Genomic DNA, 17,123 nt, shown 5'->3' on the forward strand with positions numbered 1-17,123 from the left:
AATGGACTTCGTCCATTTCCATCTAACGGTACATTAACCTCTTTTCCAGTTCACATCCTTGCATATGTGAAAGACAGACATGGGTTGTGAATATGAAAACGAATCTGATTAAATGTAAAAGGTGGAAAATCTTTGCATAAAAGCCCCTAGCTTGAAAAAATCCATAGTTAGCCATTGCAGCTCCCAAAATGCATTGATCTCCCTGGCACAAAAACATTTCACAAACAGAAAGTGGAAAAAAAAATCAATTAGGGCAAAACTGCACAATGTACTCTTGCCTGGAGGGATTACAAATATCCAGTCATTGGAATAGCTCAGATCTCTGATTAGCTCCTCATTTAATTAACAGGACCTGGACTTTCCTGCCAAGACATCTGGATGGTGGTCCACCCAGCAATACCACATCTTCACACCGCATTTATAGAGCACAATAGAAAGGCTATAAGCCCTCAGAAGCACTAACTTAGTTGTACTTTGCACACTGAAGCTATTTCGGCTCAAAATGCCTTCGGTATATGATCGCCGGAAACGCATTTACAATAGTGACCTGTGAGCTCGATTCAACAGTGTAGTGCACTTATCTTTGTTTAGAAATGGGAATTGTGGTGTGGCATTAAAGAGGAAGAGGCCGGTATATTTCTGCTGGAATGCTTTTGAAGGTTACAGGCAGAAGATACACGCAGCGGAATGGAGTATTCAATGGTTCAGCTTGGTTTCGAGGTGAGGGATGTGACAGTCCACTCATTACACAAGTGTTTAATGGACCACTCAGCTTTGTGTCCAATCAAACAAAGGCATAACAGAACGAGCATTTTAAAAGCACAAGGACTCCTTGATCCTGTCAGTATGTGCAGTTACATGAACAATGAATACACACTTAGCTAATGACAGAGCTATCAGAGAACTAGCTTGGGGTTACCGGGCAAGCAAATCAATAAGTCCATTAATGAAGCTGTCATATCTTGGCTTTCAGCGCAATGTTTTTCAACTTCTAGTGGACGCACGAGTGTTCGTTTAGTAATTTATACCGGCCGTACGAAATTTTGACAGCATATTTTTAAACGTTCAATAGGACGGCGGTAAATGAGTGTCTTGGTGCATATCCAAAGGAAGATGGTTATGGACATCATTTTGACCTTCACTTACCCTGCTCTTTGCTTTTTGGACTTGTCTGAAATGCCATCTCTAGACATGAGCTTGTTGAAAACCACTATTCCAATTAGCATGTTGACCTGTGGGAAAGAGACAGTAACTGTGTTGGACAAGGCTAACAGAAGGCAAAAAATTAATATGTAACATTGTGTTATTTTAATTCTGAAAAGACCAGCTTTGACCAATATGATGAAGCCAGTGAAGACGGAGAAAACAAAATAATACAAAATCTGTCATCATTTATTCACCCTCATGTCGTTCAAAAGCTGACTCTTTTTATGTGGAACACAAAAGAAGATATTTTGAGAAATGTTTCAGTTGTTTTGTGTCCATATATTGGAAGTCAATGGGGGGCAGTGATGTTTGGTTAAAGACATTCTTTAAAATATCTTATTAAGTGTTTTGTTGATAAAAGGAAGTCAAACAGGTTTGGAATAAAATGTTTTTATTTTTGGGTGAACTATCCTTTTAAGAAGCATAACACCATCCCATGCAATACCGGCAACAGAGCTTATTGCTGACAAACTGAACTTGATCTAATTTTTGACAGTATAAACAGGCAAAAAATGTAGGCGCTTGAATATATTTAATATCAACAAACTTCTTATGTACGTAAAAAGTACCATAATGCAACTGTAGTGGAAGTATTGGTGTTGTTTAATGCATCTGTCCTGCACTTTTGTATAAACACAATTAGACAGTGAAAATAAAGGAGTGCTGCAGTGTAGTGACCCTCGACCCTGGAGCATCTACAGCAGTGGCACTCTTACAGCCTGTGACAGGGGTTGTAGATTTAAGGCTGGACACAAATGAGCGGGAGGAACAGTAATCCCCTCATGTCTCTCAATCATTCTCTCTTCTCTTAGCAGATTGTTGTCTGGTCTGCTCCGGCTAGCTGCCCGCCCGCCCTCCACACATGGAGTGCTGAGTAGGAGCTTAGACAAAGGCCATGGAAAGACAGCACACATCTGCACTCCTGAACCTTTGTGTACATACAGAATTTGAGCCGAGTCTTGATTTATGTCTGTTTCTCATGCGTTATTAGAGTTCAGAAGATGTCTATGGTTTGTTTTGACAGCACTTTCATGCTCTTTCTCTGATATCATCACTTTGAGTCACCTGACTGATCTAAAGAAGCTTTGGGCTTTTCCCATTTAACTCAACTGCATTTTCTTAACTGTAGCATGGAGTTACGGAAATACCATGCTAACAACTCGCACCTCGACCCATTGATTCACATCAATGCCTGAGGCTGTAACTATGGCTGTTTTATGTATACATACACAAACAAACCAGGCCTCTTTAGCCTCTTCCAAATTATCGAACTCGCCGTGGGACTGATGCTGACATGCACCGTGCGCATTCCGCTCATGTGAAGTGCTTGCTTAGACAATGCTTCTCTGTGCTACTATTTGCTAGAGGCGAAATTAATTATTTTTTCCATTAATTAGATTTGTCTCTCCGAGGAAGGCGGCGGCATCTCCAGATGCCCAAATCTCATTTACAGCTGTTTGTTCGAGTGGGCGCTCAACAGCACCATCAAGAAACAAACTACGCAAATCACATCTAACCATAAAGTACACGCAAGCGCATAGCGCGCAACACAGCACCTGAGACCAGGCTGTGGACAAAATGTAAACAAAGCGCTCGCTCTGGACTGATGGGCTCATCAAGTTTGCTCATGCATGTTAATGTGATATACAGATTAACATTATGTACGCTGACATAGGACTGGTCTCAATGCTAATCTATTTACTGACAGATTTTTTTCTTTGACTCACAATGTTTCAAGTGAATAATAAAGAGGGTGGAGCTAATCTTTACCAATAAGAGTAGAGTTTGAAACGTACCAGTACAATGACGGCAGCAGGCCCAACAAATGCATAGAGCAGACCACCTTCCAGAGACAACCAGCAGCTGAAAGAAAGAGAGAGAAAGAAAGAGAGAGATAAGCACTGCAACATCAAAGAAAAAGGTGGTCGTTTTATTAAAATTGCCTACATATTTTTCCATACTAAAATTAATAAGAAACTAAAACAATTTGAGTCAACATATATACAGTTAAAACTGACTTCCTTATACCGCTTTGTTACAAAAACATGCATCTTATATCTCGAACCACACATAATCCATTCCACGATCCACAATTAATGATACCATGAAAAAACAGATCAAATAGAATGTAAATAGACTTAATTGCAGCAGGAAAACAACTTTTTCTGTCATTATCCCTTGAATTGGGTGCTAATGGATGCAATTCATTCTATCTTGGATTCTGTCCAATATCAAACTCATTCACGTTATTAAAAGTTTTGTGATAATGTTTTAAACACGACCGCTTCATCTTACTAGTTTTCCACCTTCCGGGAATGTCACATTGTTAAATTGCTTTCAATGCAATTGCAGTGAATACAAGCTGCATACCTAAAGAGTGAATACAGCTAGAGTTAAATGAATAGTTCATTCAAAAATAAAAATAAATTGTCATCATTTACTGTCTTTCTTCTGCAGAACACAAAAGAAGATATTTTAAAGAATGTCGGTATCCGAACCACAGCAGTACCCATTGGCTTGCATTGGTTTTGTTCATATAGTGGAAGTCAATGGGTACCCCTGTTATTTGGTTACCAAAATATCTTCTTTTCTGTTCTGCAGAAGATAGAAAGTCACACAGGTTTGAAATAAAAAGAGAGTAAATGATGACAGAACTTTCATTTTTAGGTGAACTGTCATTTTTAACACAAATAGTATTATTGAGAATAATGTTGAGGTTATGCGATACGATCGACTTTTCCTTTCATGTGAGGGGAATCCATGTGGCATATGCACCCAATTCAACCTCTCAAAGACGGCTCTGTTTTTAACTTTTGTGACCGATTAGTCAGTAAGCACCCAATTGCTTGGTGGAGCAGCAAAGAAAGAAGTCATTACATGCAAATCAGCAGAAAGCGGCCACCACTAGAAGATAATCTACAGTCATTAAATGAGAGGAAACAGCACAGGTGGCAGAGACTCTCGGACTCGAACTGTTGTTAAAGATGTAGACGACTTCCAGCATCGGTGATACTTACTAATTCGCTGTGCCGTAACCTCTAGCCCGGGTGAAGCCCACCGACACAGCAACCACAAGGGCAGGCAGACCTGTAAAGAACAGAATGGAGAAAGAAAAAAAACAAGCTAAGCAAGCAGGTTTTAAACCTAGGAAAGCACGGCTTAAAGCAAAATTATAGACAGTATATGCAATCTAACCCTTTTTCTCCCTTTAGTTTCTAGGATTTTTTCTCAGAAGCACTAATAGCACATGGCCCACGGCTGGAGGAGAACTTGACTGCAGTAATCTCCTCTCACCTCGGTGCCTTTCTTTAGCTCGTGCCCTTTTCACGGACAAATGCACATGGTGTACAGGTACAACCTTCCCTCTGTGCTCAGTGCCCTTCTAGACCCCAGACGCACCACTTCAGCCGAAAAAATACATCCCTGTGTGACTGCGTATGCGTCTTTCTTTCACAAGGCCAAAGCCGAGCGGTGTAAATGTTTCTGTCTGACTTCTTAAAGAGTGCTTTAGAGTACTTAAAGCATGAACTGCGGCTCTCTTATTTCAAGACTGTGTATGTTGTGTAGTGAAATTTTTGTCTTGGCTTTCCTACGCTAAATTGGTTACAAACATCACATCATTATCTTGTCAACTGACAGTTTGTAAAGACAGCATAACTTGTAAGAAATTTCATCAATACATTTTCTCGAACTTCTTTTGTGCTTGGCCTCTTTACTTGTCATTTAGATGCCTCTTTGCTTCTAAGTGCCAGTTTATTGTGCCAAAAACACCAGACCTTTGGTCACGGACAACACGAGAACACCAGGTCTCTATCTATGTTTATAGCTTTACAGCAGTGTTGGGGTGAGAGCTTCTCTGCTTCTCCTGCTGGGATCATCCTCATTGTGTTTGCCATCACAGTCAGGGAGGCCAGCCTTCATCATGTGTTAATTAGGTCTATCCATTCTGCTCTCTGTATGTCTGCGTGACACGTCCACACATAATGAGCTCTCCTCTGAAATATTCATGTCATTAACAACGCTGGAAATTAAAGGCAATTAGAAAAACTCAGGTTTGGAAAGAAAGACTGAAAGATGTGGGGAGGGAGGGGAAAAACACGGGCAAATGCAGCTTGCAACTCAAGAACTTGAGTTTGATTTGGGTGCTACGTGTGATATTTTCAAAGTGACATTGTACCAAAACCATTTGAAGACATGGTAAGCACACTTCAAGTGAGGAGGATAAAAATATGCTGCGTAATAGCATTCTGTGTTTATCCACAGCATTGTATGTATCTGAAGTAGAGTTGTCACAATATCAGATTTTTCCTGCATGAAACAAATCATGAAGACAATATTGTTGCAAAATCTATTACACTTTTTAAACAAATAAATCATACTAAAAAAACGTATATGAAGAACAGAAGCCAATGAATCACTCTTAAACACAACAATTGAGAGGCAGATAGAAAGTTTATACCCATTGTGGCTATTTAAGTGAAAGTTTAACCCAAAACGAAAGGTTTGTCATCATTTACTCACCCCCTTGTCATTTCAGACCTGTATAACTTTCTTTCTTCTGCAGAACACTTATTTGGAACAATGTGGGTAAACGAACAACGGCAGTACCCATTGACTTGCATTGGTTTTGCGCACAATTGAAGTGAATGGGTGCGCCGGTATTTGCTTACCAACATTCTTCAAAATCTCTTTGTTTGTGTTTTGCAGAAAAAAGTCAAACAGGTCTGAAATGACAAGAGGGTGAGTAAATGTGTCCCTGGACGGCAAAACCAGTCTTAAGGCGCAATTTTTAAAAATTGAGATTTTTACATCTTATTAAAGCTGAAGAAATAAGCTTTCTATTGATATATGGTTTGTCAGGATAGGACACTATCTGGTGGAACAACAACTGTTCACAAAGCTGGAATCTGAGTGTGCAAAAAAGCGAAATACTGAGAAAATCGCCTTAGAAGTTGTTAATCTGAAGCACTCTAGCAGGCCATAAACTCACAAAAATAAAGTTTTTATACATTTACGGTAGAATGTTTATAAAATTTCTTCATGGAACATGATCTTTACTTAATATCCTAATGATATTTGGCATAAAATAAAAATCTGTAATTCTTACCCAGACCCTGTAATTTTGGCCATTACTTAAAATGTTCCCGTGCTACTTAACACTGGTTTTGTTGTCCAGGGTCACATATGATGACTGATTTTTCATTGTTGGGTGAACTATCCCTTTAAGGCAAGATGTTGAACAGTCGGGTGCGATACCACCTATTATGTGCGAGTGTCAACCAGAAACTGATGCTGAATTATTTATGAAATCATCAAGTGTGTATTACGAACACAATATCAAAAATCACAGTTATTGTCAATACTGACACCGCTAACCTACAGCAGAGGCGATCCCATAATACATTGCAACAAGCCAAAATGACAAATAAAATACCTACATTTAGCTTTTAATACAGTCTTCTCCTTTAGTAAAAGTAAGCTTGGAAGCTGGTAGCCAGATTTAAAATCAAGTTGCACAACCCACCACTCCACATGTCAGATGATATTTATATTGTACATTCTGAGTAATGTGGATGTTCCCTACTAACGTTCTCTCAGTTGTGTGCAGCTTTGCTGTTGTGAATTCTGCCTGCAAAAGGGCATCTATGAATTAATGGAAGTGATAGTGGATCAATAAGTTACAAAACGAATGTGTTTCCCACTGCAACTGCTTGAAATTTCGTTCAGATCTTTCCTGTGTTTGTGAGACACCACACAATGCATTTCTTATTAAAGATCAAACATCTCCATTCAGAAAAATAACATTGAGCTCCCGTGACATGACTTTGGTGTATTATCTGGGTGTATGGATGCAAACGGACATGCCAGACAATGTATTTTGCAGCAACGCCAAATAAGCTGCATGTGATAGAGCTGCATCATTTATTTGGATGAAAAGCTGCAGTGTTGTTGTATTACAATAACAGCACTTCCTAGCACAAAAACCAGCCTGTAGCTGTGTTAGGAGTGCTGTATCTTATTTCTAGTTGGTTCAGAAAGACCATTAGCTGGTCCAACCAGCAACCAGCTGGTCATACCAACTTACAGATGCCAAGCTGGTTTTTGGAACATGATGGCCGGTTGACCAGCCAACAATCTGTTGTACATACACGCTTTAAACCGGCCACCATACTTCAAAACATAGTGACCGATTTAAAATACCAACATGATATTAAGCTAGTATTTGCATGCGTGCATGCGTGATGGCCTACCCCAGCCCAGGCACAGGAAACGCTTGCGAATGAGGCGGGACCTCATCTTGCCAATCACGGCCAGGTAGGATTGCCACGCCTCCGTCAGTACCCAGCAGAAAGAGGCCAGAAAGAAGAAGTGCAAGAAGGCAGCAGTCACAGTGCACAGCCCCTAGAGAAATAAGGAAGTCAAAAGAAAGAGTAAGAAATGAGAAACGGTGAGAAATGATGCAAAGAAGAGAAAGCAAGCAGGTGCAAATGGCTTTAAGCTATTTGTTATCTGAGCCAAGAAGGTGAGAGAGATAGCGAAGGAATAAAGTGATTGATATGAGAAGTGCTTTAGACATTAAAGAAAGCCGAAATGGACTCAGTTACACTGTGGTGTCCAAATTCTAGCTGTAACAGTGAATTATCTCTGCGTGCTCTGAATTAAAGGAACAGTTCACGCAAAAAAATGATGTCTTAAATTACACACTCTCAAGTTGTTCCAAATCTGTATAAATGTCTTTGTTCTGATGAACACAGAGAAAGATTTTTGGAATAATGCTTGTAACCAAATAATTCTTGGCCACCATTGACTACCATAGTAGACACAATTGCTTTCTCAATATCTTTGTTCTGCACAACACAATATGTTATGAAGATGAAAGCAAACTGTTCTGGGGCACTTTTGACAACCATTGTAATTTTTACCCACTATCGTAGTCAATGGTGGCCAAGAACTTTGGTTACAAGCATTCTTCCAAATTATTTATGAAATTTATGTGAGTAAATGATGACAGAATAACAATTTTAGGGTGAACCGTCCCTTTAAGCGAACACACTTTAAAAGTTAAAGTAAGTAAGTTACAGGTGAAAGAATTCCGAGGAAAATGATTGGCTGGATTGAAGAAAGAAAAGAAATACAAGTGGTATTTAAGTAAGCTGCAAATGGAAATGAGGAGCTGTACACGCAGTAGGTTTTAGTCAATGATGAGCCGCATATTCTAATACTAAATACGGCTCACTCAGCAAACGACACTGGAAATGAGAAGATTTTCGCACCATTTACGCTCCGAAATTAAGCTTATCTGTACTCTCTTAAACTAATGCCCAATATGAAAGCTCTTATTGTGAAATATGAAGTTGAAATTGAGGGGAAATGCTCCTGGTAAGCGGATTCCTTGGCTGTCCTTGACTTTTATTGCAGCTAAGAGTTTGAATGGCAGCGTTTATTTCCTGGTTGCCTCTGTAGTCTCTCACACTTTTTCAATGTAATTGACACGGCCGACGCAAAGCTGACCCTCCATGGGGCGATCTACTACACATGCCGGCCTAAAAATCTGCTTGCGACTTTCTCAAATTTTATTGCGGTTACAGACTGTCATGACAGGATTGAGAGAGAACAAACACCCTTACTTGTAACAGATATAGACACGGCCATCTCAGGGGAGTCTGGACCCAGCCTTCGGGAGGCTGGGTCCTTCTATATGACTTCATATAGACGCTTTGAAAAGTCTTAATCTTTTTTCACCTTCACAGAAACAGAGAATTACAAATTTGGACACATGCTCACCTTACTGAGAGTTTGGGACTGTCCTACCAGTATAAGCACATTTGAGGCCAGTATGGACATGCAGAAGTTCACCAAGATTATGGACCTTTCGGAACGGATGTATCTGAGAATCAAAAAACAGAAAAATTAGATTTTTACAGAATATCTGACTGCTGTGATCACATCATACCTACAGTCAAATCCCATTCATGCTGATACATAACACAACAGCACGCTTGGTTGTGTGACATAGTCTAATTATGACATACTGTAGAAGGCACAGGATCCATTTATCTGCTAAAGCAGGCGGCCTTTTCACGTCTTGCAACATTGAACACTGACAACTTCAGCAGCGTCAGATGACCTGCAGATGAACTCTAAAACGGCTTCTCATGGACAAACACCAGCAGAAAAAATGTCCTGATACACCATGTCAGCTCGAGGAAGCTATACCCAGGGGGACAATGGCTGTGTCCTCTGGATCAGTGGTCTGAGTGATAGGGGAGGGCAGTGATAAGCTCTGATGGTGTGGCAGATGCATTAAGCCTGAAGAGAGGAAGTACAAGGGGTGGAGAAAAATATCTCCCGGCAGCATTCCTCTCCCACCTGCTGCACGAGAATCATAGGCTCTGGGTTGGAATTATTAAGTGTGTGACGGATGTGCGGAGCCACACATCAATTAAGAAGCAACACAGAAAAAGTATAACAATGTAACACATAGAAAAACAATCCACACTGTGGCCAAAAATGTATGTTCAAAAAATTTAGCTTTAAAAAAATTTTTTTGTTGTAAATTGTATTGTAAATACTTTTTATTTCTGCCACCAATACTGTAAATTATGTTGTACTGTTAATACTTTTTTATTTCTGCCTTATCTATTTTATCTTTTAATTATATTCTCTTTGCTCACTTTTATTTTATTTATTTAATTTCATTTTCATTTCATTTATTTTTATTTACTGTATTGCTGCCTAAGCCTTTTGTACATATGACAAATAAATATGAAATTTGCATTTAAACTCAGGAATGTGGCAATTTTATACAAATACTGCAAATGTACATGTATCAAAACGAAGAAGTTTGTAACTTAATTTTTTTTAATAAATAATGTTTCCCTCAAGTTCAATTTTTTCTGCCCTAAGTTCAATCAAATTGGCTTTACAAGTCAACTATTACACATTTACTTTTATACAGTTTTAAATGTGTCTCAATTCAATTAATTTATATCAACTCAACAAAACCTAAAATAGTTGAAATAACTTGTTTGTTTGCTTGACAGTTTATTAATAAAGTGTTAAGGCCTCCACGATTAAAAACCTGTTTTATTTCATTGACAATGGTCAACAAAGTCAAAATTCAAGTTGTCATATACTTGACCAAACTAGTGCTGATCATTTCTGGAATTGGGTTAGCCAATCATTTGACAATCCTGAGCCATCTGCCACAATGAGCTGTTAGCAGCCATGCTAGCCTTCACTAGCACTCTCCACATAATCCCGTCCTGCCACACGCATCTCCCGCCGTCCCTCGTTTGTTCCCAATTATTGCTAATTGCAGTTCTGGCCCACAGTGGATCTACCCCACGCCATCTGCTATTCCAGCCTAGGCAAGCCCACGTGGGAAACCGCAGTCTTGAATCCTTTAAGGTATAAGTGTGCCTGCGAGAGTACCGGGCGGTGAACAAGGAGAATGGCACAAACATAGCTCAGTAATACCATATTAGCAACAGAGGACTGAAGAAGCTGAAAACTGCACTCAAAAGAGTAATTCTGCAGGTCTATGTTGTGTACAGTGGTTGTGCGGCAGTGAAGTCTTGTTGAACTCACCTCCAAAAGGCAGCGTAGATAAGCAGCAGAATGAGTAGAGCCGTGCAGGATATGCCACAGCCCACCATGAGGGGCACAGACGGCATACTAGAGGGTCCCATACCCTAGAAATAAAGAAGAGAGAGAATTATTAGTGATTTTTATGGCGCATGTAATGTACAGTCAGCAGCTGTATAGGAAACTGGTTGGAAGAGACAGTGGACAATTATACAACTCAACAAGCAACTGACCTCAGAACCTCACAACTGACCAGATTCAGATATGAAATCATCTGATATATGATGTGCCAAGATCTACACAATTTGTCTGTAAATGCTTCACAAACAGCTTAGAGAGGAGTAGCAGATGGAGGAATCATAAGAACAAATACAGAAGGACTGGAGACAGAGGATTACATTCTACTTGGGTCAGAACAGACGGCCAAAGGTCTTCTCTCCAAATAACCTCTTGGCCTCTCCTTTAATTCCCTCTTCATTTTCCCTATTTCCCATCAGGTCAAAGCTAGATTCTCCATCTAAACTGGACATTCCACCCCATCAGCTTTTTCACACTTGTGACCTCCATTGGCCTATCTTACTAAGGATCTCAGCTGAGAGAAGAGATGCTTCATGCTTCATGTTTCCGGATTAACCCCTGTTACTCAGTCTCACCGCTATGCATTGTGGGTAATTCTGTACAAGCTCTTCTTAACCCTGGCGTAAGAGTTCCATTATTTTTTTATAAGCACGAGCGCAATGAAATATTTCTTGATGTGTTCTAAAGGAAAAAAGAATGCTTTCAATGGTTTTTAGGTTTTTATTATGTTAAATTAAATGTTTCATTTGATCCAATTTACTGTTGAAAAATTATGACTTAAATCAGCTGCCTTTAAAAATCAAAATTTTCATTTTCGTCTATTTTCATTATTTTCTTTTTTTTTCCAAAAATCATTCAATTCGGTCATCCTTCATGTTTGTATATGTTTTTTTTTTCTATTTAACTAATACACGGTTTAAAAACAAGAGCTTGTCAACTTTGAAAACACAGTGTTTTATTATTGTGAATATAGGATGAAATATGTTCGATTTTTTGATTAACTATGCGATAAACGTACACTTTAAAATTTGAATAAAAATATGAATAGTATTATTAGACATAGCCAAACACAAACCAGAAGTTAACTGGGGGTCAGGTGTGCACGTGTCCGATGAAACCCTTTTTTAATGAAGTAAAACAGCAGCAAACAAAACACTCAGTATTAAGGGTCTGTAATAAATGGCCAGAATAGATGAAACCTTCCTGTCTGTGGACCCTCAGAAGTTCAGGCCTGTAGCACTGTTCTGTGAACTGCAGGGAGTCTAATCTCCCAGACACCATCGTGTTAATGCACTCCATCACCAGCACTTCACAGCACATCATTATGGTGGATGTGAGTCAACCAGTCTGTAATTATAAAAACAGGTCGCAGCATTTTTCCTTCAAAGTAGACAAAATAATAGGCCACTTGAAACATCAGAGAATCATCCGGGATGGAGAAATTGCTCCCGCTCGATGTAGCACTGCTTATTTTTGACCCTAGGCCATAAAATTTGGTTCACATTAGCACGGGAAGCTTGTGTTTCTGTTCTGTTGTTGCTTGTTTAACAAAGCCACAGATGGAAAAGCTTTATTTGTGTTTTCTCTGCTAATTTACAGGGACATATTTTGTGTTTTTTATTGAAGGTTTTTAGCTTTTTCGATAACTCAACAATCTTATGATGCCAACAGCTTGATATAGCACTTCATCTTTTCCTTCATTTTGTATTCTTTGCATGCAATAGAAACACAGACTGATGTCTGACCAGCAGCCATTTTTGATAGTAGTGTAGCAGTAATCACGAATATTCTTCCTGGGCGGGAGACATGCTGGTTATATTTCTGAAGAACCGTCTGCAGGTTGGCATGATAAAAGCGCCCGCAATCAGGCACACAGCATCAGGGTGGGTACTTTCATAGCTCTTAATTCTGGTGCATAGTTCACAGAGCGCAAGCTTCTCGATGGGCATAGAATATAAATTACGTTCTGGACGTCTCCTGAAAATTCTCTCTGCAGAACGAGTGCGGTGAGATATCTATCATGAGACCAAAGCCATTTAATTTTAACTGAAGGGTAATCTGTGTGATGTCACGATGCTCGGTTGTATTAGAGTTTAGCCAGGTTGTGTTGCAGCAGTCCCAGATGTCCAGCTAAAGGATTTGACCCTTGTAAGTTTGTCCATCTGACAGATGACTTTTAAGCAGAAGGACACTTGCTGTCATGTTGTTTATATGCAGAAGCAGTTTAGATTTGTGCTTTTAAACCTCACAGGAGAGAGGGTTTAGGGGAGATAGGGGCTAGTTGTCACAAGGGTAATAAACTATAACTTATATCTCAAGTACATGTATATGGGTTGTATTCCTGTTTAATAATGATCAAGATGTTCTGTAATGTTTCTGTAGTCATGATTTACAGTTTTATATAAGTATTAAATAAAAATACCCTAAAATAAACAATTATTGTAACTAGGTCTGGTAGTCACCCTACCGTGGCATTTTAAATCAGAGATCACTAGCAAACGTTTTTCTTTTCTCTAAATGTTCGACATGATTAATTTTATCATCCGCATTTTATTTAAGTAAAAAGTTACATCACAATATATTTGATAATTGATATGGTCTCATTTTGCTTCAGTGACATCACGCACAGGAGCTGGCATGAGCCTCACAAGTTTGTGCAAAACCTGCTGATCCATGTAATCCCAACATGACTTGAAAATGATCCAAAGAGCAATGTACGTCAATGAAATCAAGAAATGACTTTTTACATATGATTTAACATGGTCAAGAAAATGTAGCTTATTTAAGAAGTGACCTAGAAAAATGCAGAATCTTTCTTAAAGGGATAGCTCACCTAAAAATGCTGTCATCATTTACTCATGTTGTTCCAAATCTGTATACATTTTGTCTTCTGATAAACACAGAGAAAGATATATTCGGAAGAATGCTTGTTCTTGGCCACCATTGACTACAATAGGAAAAAATGCTTTGCAAATGTCTTCGTTCTGTGAATAAGATATTTTGAAGAATGTAGAAAGGCAAACAGTTCTGGGGAACTTTTGAATACCATTGGAATTATTCCTACTATTGTAGTCAAGGTTGGCCAAGAACTGTTTTGCAGACTTCCAAATATCTTTCTCTGTGTTAATCAGAACAAAAAAAACACATATTTGAAACAACTTGAGGGTGAGAAAATTATGAAATCATTTTTATTTTCACAGATGGTTGTATACTTTTTAGACTCCATTTAAACAACAACTGTTGCATTCATCTATATGCAACACACTCCACTGGTCTGTTTATATTATCAAAGTTAATACTGTGACTCTTAATGTAGCACTTTCTTTTAAAAAAGACAAGCCTTTGGATTTCCGTAAGGATTCGCACAAATCAGATCTACTGCCTACGGCCAAACACATGACACGATGGGTTTCTAAAGCAAAGGCTAAGACTCAAATAAATATCTGTTACTCTTTGGAAAACTGTGAAATGGCTAAAGCTTCGAGTTTGTAAAGCTTTCCGCCGTTGTCTAAAACCGGCTGTGAATTGGCTTGAAGCGGAAGTCTTCATTCATACACTTACAGCTCAATTGGCATCCTGGTGTTGACTGGTCGGCTTTAACACAAAGCATTTCCAACTAAACGCCCTTTGAGAACAAAGAATCCCTTGGCTTTGTGTGTGGGCTGTAGCACTGGGCTACCAGCAGTGTATATTGCGTGTTCCCATGTGCGCGCATCTGTTCTCTCTAAGCTTATGAGCGTGTTTGCTTAAAAAGGGAAGGTAGACAAGGGAAAACGATGCTATATAAACAGCACAGAGCCTGTCGAGCTATGCGGGCCTAATGGCGGCAGTGTTTTTACTCAAGCTGGCAGGTGCGGCTATAACAGGTGGCACTAGGAGAGGTGCTGCCAAACTCTCACTCTCATCTTTTGCTTAGCCTATTGTCCTTGGCATATTAATTGCCAACATTATGCCGTGTGCCTGCTTGGGTTTGGCAATTCTGACCAATGCATTATGCCAGCAGCCTGAAAAATTACTATAGGTTTTGTTTCTTTCACTGAAATGCCACTGGCAAGAGGGGACGTGGGGTAGAACAGAATATGGAACTGAAAAACACAGAGTTTTTTGGATGCACACAGCATACATACATATTATAGTCTGCCTCTGTGAAAATAAAGGAGAGAGAGAAAGAGAGAGAGAGGGAGAGAGAGAGAGAGAGAGAAGGAGAGAGAGGGGAAATTTAGAGAGAGAGAGAGAGAGAGAGAGAGAGAGAGAGAGAAGAAAGCTGAAGCCTTTAGCAGAGGCATCATTATAAATTTTCCCTCCAACATCTGTAAAAGTTCAGAATGCATAAAAAAAGTTAAAATATGGTATGAAAAAAGTCTATATACACTGTAAAGAATACAGTTTAATTTTACACAATTTTCATTTATTTTTAAAATCTGAAATGTAAAATTACAAAAATAGACTACAAATGTACAAGGGGTTGCAATATAACATGAAAAACATAATTTTAATTCACCACAATTGTATACAAATGCATACATTTATACCAAATTTATTCTTATTTTTTTAACTTGATTAAAAATGGTGTTTATAATAGATAATATCTATAACAATCTCTGCACTGTCCAACCTAATTTTGTATTTATAAACAAATACACATACAGGACTATATTTGAGAAATTAGATAAATGTTTATATATAATTTTAAAGATTTATAAACATTATAACTATATTATTACAAATATTACATCAACATGTAAATATTTCCTAAATATATACATATGTATGTGTTTATCAATACAAAATAAATCTGCACAGTGCACAGATATATATTATGTAAACAAAAAACTATTATTCTACTATTATTATTCTAGATGTGATTAATCGCGATTGTTCACGATTACCCTTTGAACAGCCCTAGTTTTTACACTTTTTTTTTACAATGTATGTTCACTAAACATGGACCTATCAGATTGAAGCTAGAAAGCTGTGACTGTACAACTAAGCCATATTTCTTCTCCTCGACTTATTCAGAAATTTAAAAAAACATATTTTTATTAAAAATAAACTCTGTTAGTGGTTAAATAGACTCTGTGTGGCGTGGAACACACGTATGCACACAAAATGATTCACAAGACAGCAATCAGACGCCTAGAGACCAGAAACATCAAAAGCTAGCTTTGATGAAAAAATATCTCATGTTGGAATAGTTGTATAGCATGTCAAATGTAAAAACATGACGTGCATTTCCTAAAGGCACACAAGGCGCTTGCGGAGGATCCTGCTCAATAGATTATAATGTCAGAGATCTAGTTTTGTCAAGTCGCCACACACTGGCAGCATCCAGTGTAGATACATGCTTCTTCAGTCAGATCATGCACTAAAAGCACAAAGCTTCAAACGAATGCATCTCTGTTCTACTCATGCATACAGAAACCTAGATCACAAACATTTGTATTTAAAAATTTCAAAATGTAAACCCATCACACAGTTTGCTTGAAGTAAGCTCCATGGTATTAATGTTCTAATAAAGCATTTCTCCCCATTCAGCAGTCAAACCCGTAATTTTAATCTGCAAATATATCGGAGGAGATTTAATAACAAATGTCTACCACGGAGGTGTTACGCAATCATGTGTGTCACGTCCTTGGAGAACCGGGCCTGGTGCGGTATAGAACCAGTTCTCATTCAAAGGCCCACAGCCCTGAGCGTCCGCACCATAAGCCCTGTCCTAAATAAGCATGCACCACAACTCTGCTCATTTCCCATTGGCTCGCGAAGATGGCACGCATATTACAGAGGGAATTATGGGCCGTCTATCCCAGCGCACCCTAGGGCAGAGTGAAGTTCCTAAGCAAATAGGAGTCATGTCTATTTTCAGCTCAGGCACTTCAACCTACTTCTCCAGCCTGGTGCGCTGCACGGCCAGCATTTATCCCTCATCTCTGCTCTCCTCCTCACTTCTCCGCTCTGCAATAACTCATTATGACAATAAGTAACACCCGGCGCAGAACAAAGCAGTGGGAAAACAAGACGAACTTAGTTAGACTCGGCATTAATCAAATGGTTGAAACTCTCAGAGGCGTAGGAACTCCAACACAACCGAGTTCATAACTAAGTCCTAGACCGTCGAGACCAAGCCTCGCTCCACTGTTTAGACGCTGCGGCGTTCCAACCCATTCTCCAAATATACGCCCGCGTCAGGAGAGATTCGATGCCATTTTAGCACATGCCATCGCTGTACCTCAAGTTCCCTGGACACTTGT

At 39.0% G+C, this 17,123-nt stretch overlaps 1 protein-coding gene across 14 annotated transcripts in view; it reads right to left on the reverse strand.

The window, feature by feature from the left end:
- adgrb2 (adhesion G protein-coupled receptor B2) overlaps positions 1–17,123 on the reverse strand; it is a 381,141-nt gene that overhangs the window by 50,122 nt on the left and 313,896 nt on the right. For all 14 annotated transcript variants that reach the window (XM_056742031.1, XM_056742032.1, XM_056742035.1 and 11 more), the window contains 6 exons: positions 10,798–10,901; positions 8,992–9,094; positions 7,458–7,608; positions 4,224–4,293; positions 3,003–3,069; positions 1,147–1,232 (listed from right to left, as the gene is read on the reverse strand). In XM_056742031.1, the coding sequence (XP_056598009.1) occupies positions 1,147–1,232; positions 3,003–3,069; positions 4,224–4,293; positions 7,458–7,608; positions 8,992–9,094; positions 10,798–10,901 (581 nt within the window). The remainder of the gene's footprint in view (positions 1–1,146; positions 1,233–3,002; positions 3,070–4,223; positions 4,294–7,457; positions 7,609–8,991; positions 9,095–10,797; positions 10,902–17,123) is intronic.

Source organism: Triplophysa dalaica, chromosome 25 (assembly GCF_015846415.1).
Source record: "Triplophysa dalaica isolate WHDGS20190420 chromosome 25, ASM1584641v1, whole genome shotgun sequence".
Classification (NCBI taxonomy): domain Eukaryota; kingdom Metazoa; phylum Chordata; class Actinopteri; order Cypriniformes; family Nemacheilidae; genus Triplophysa; species Triplophysa dalaica.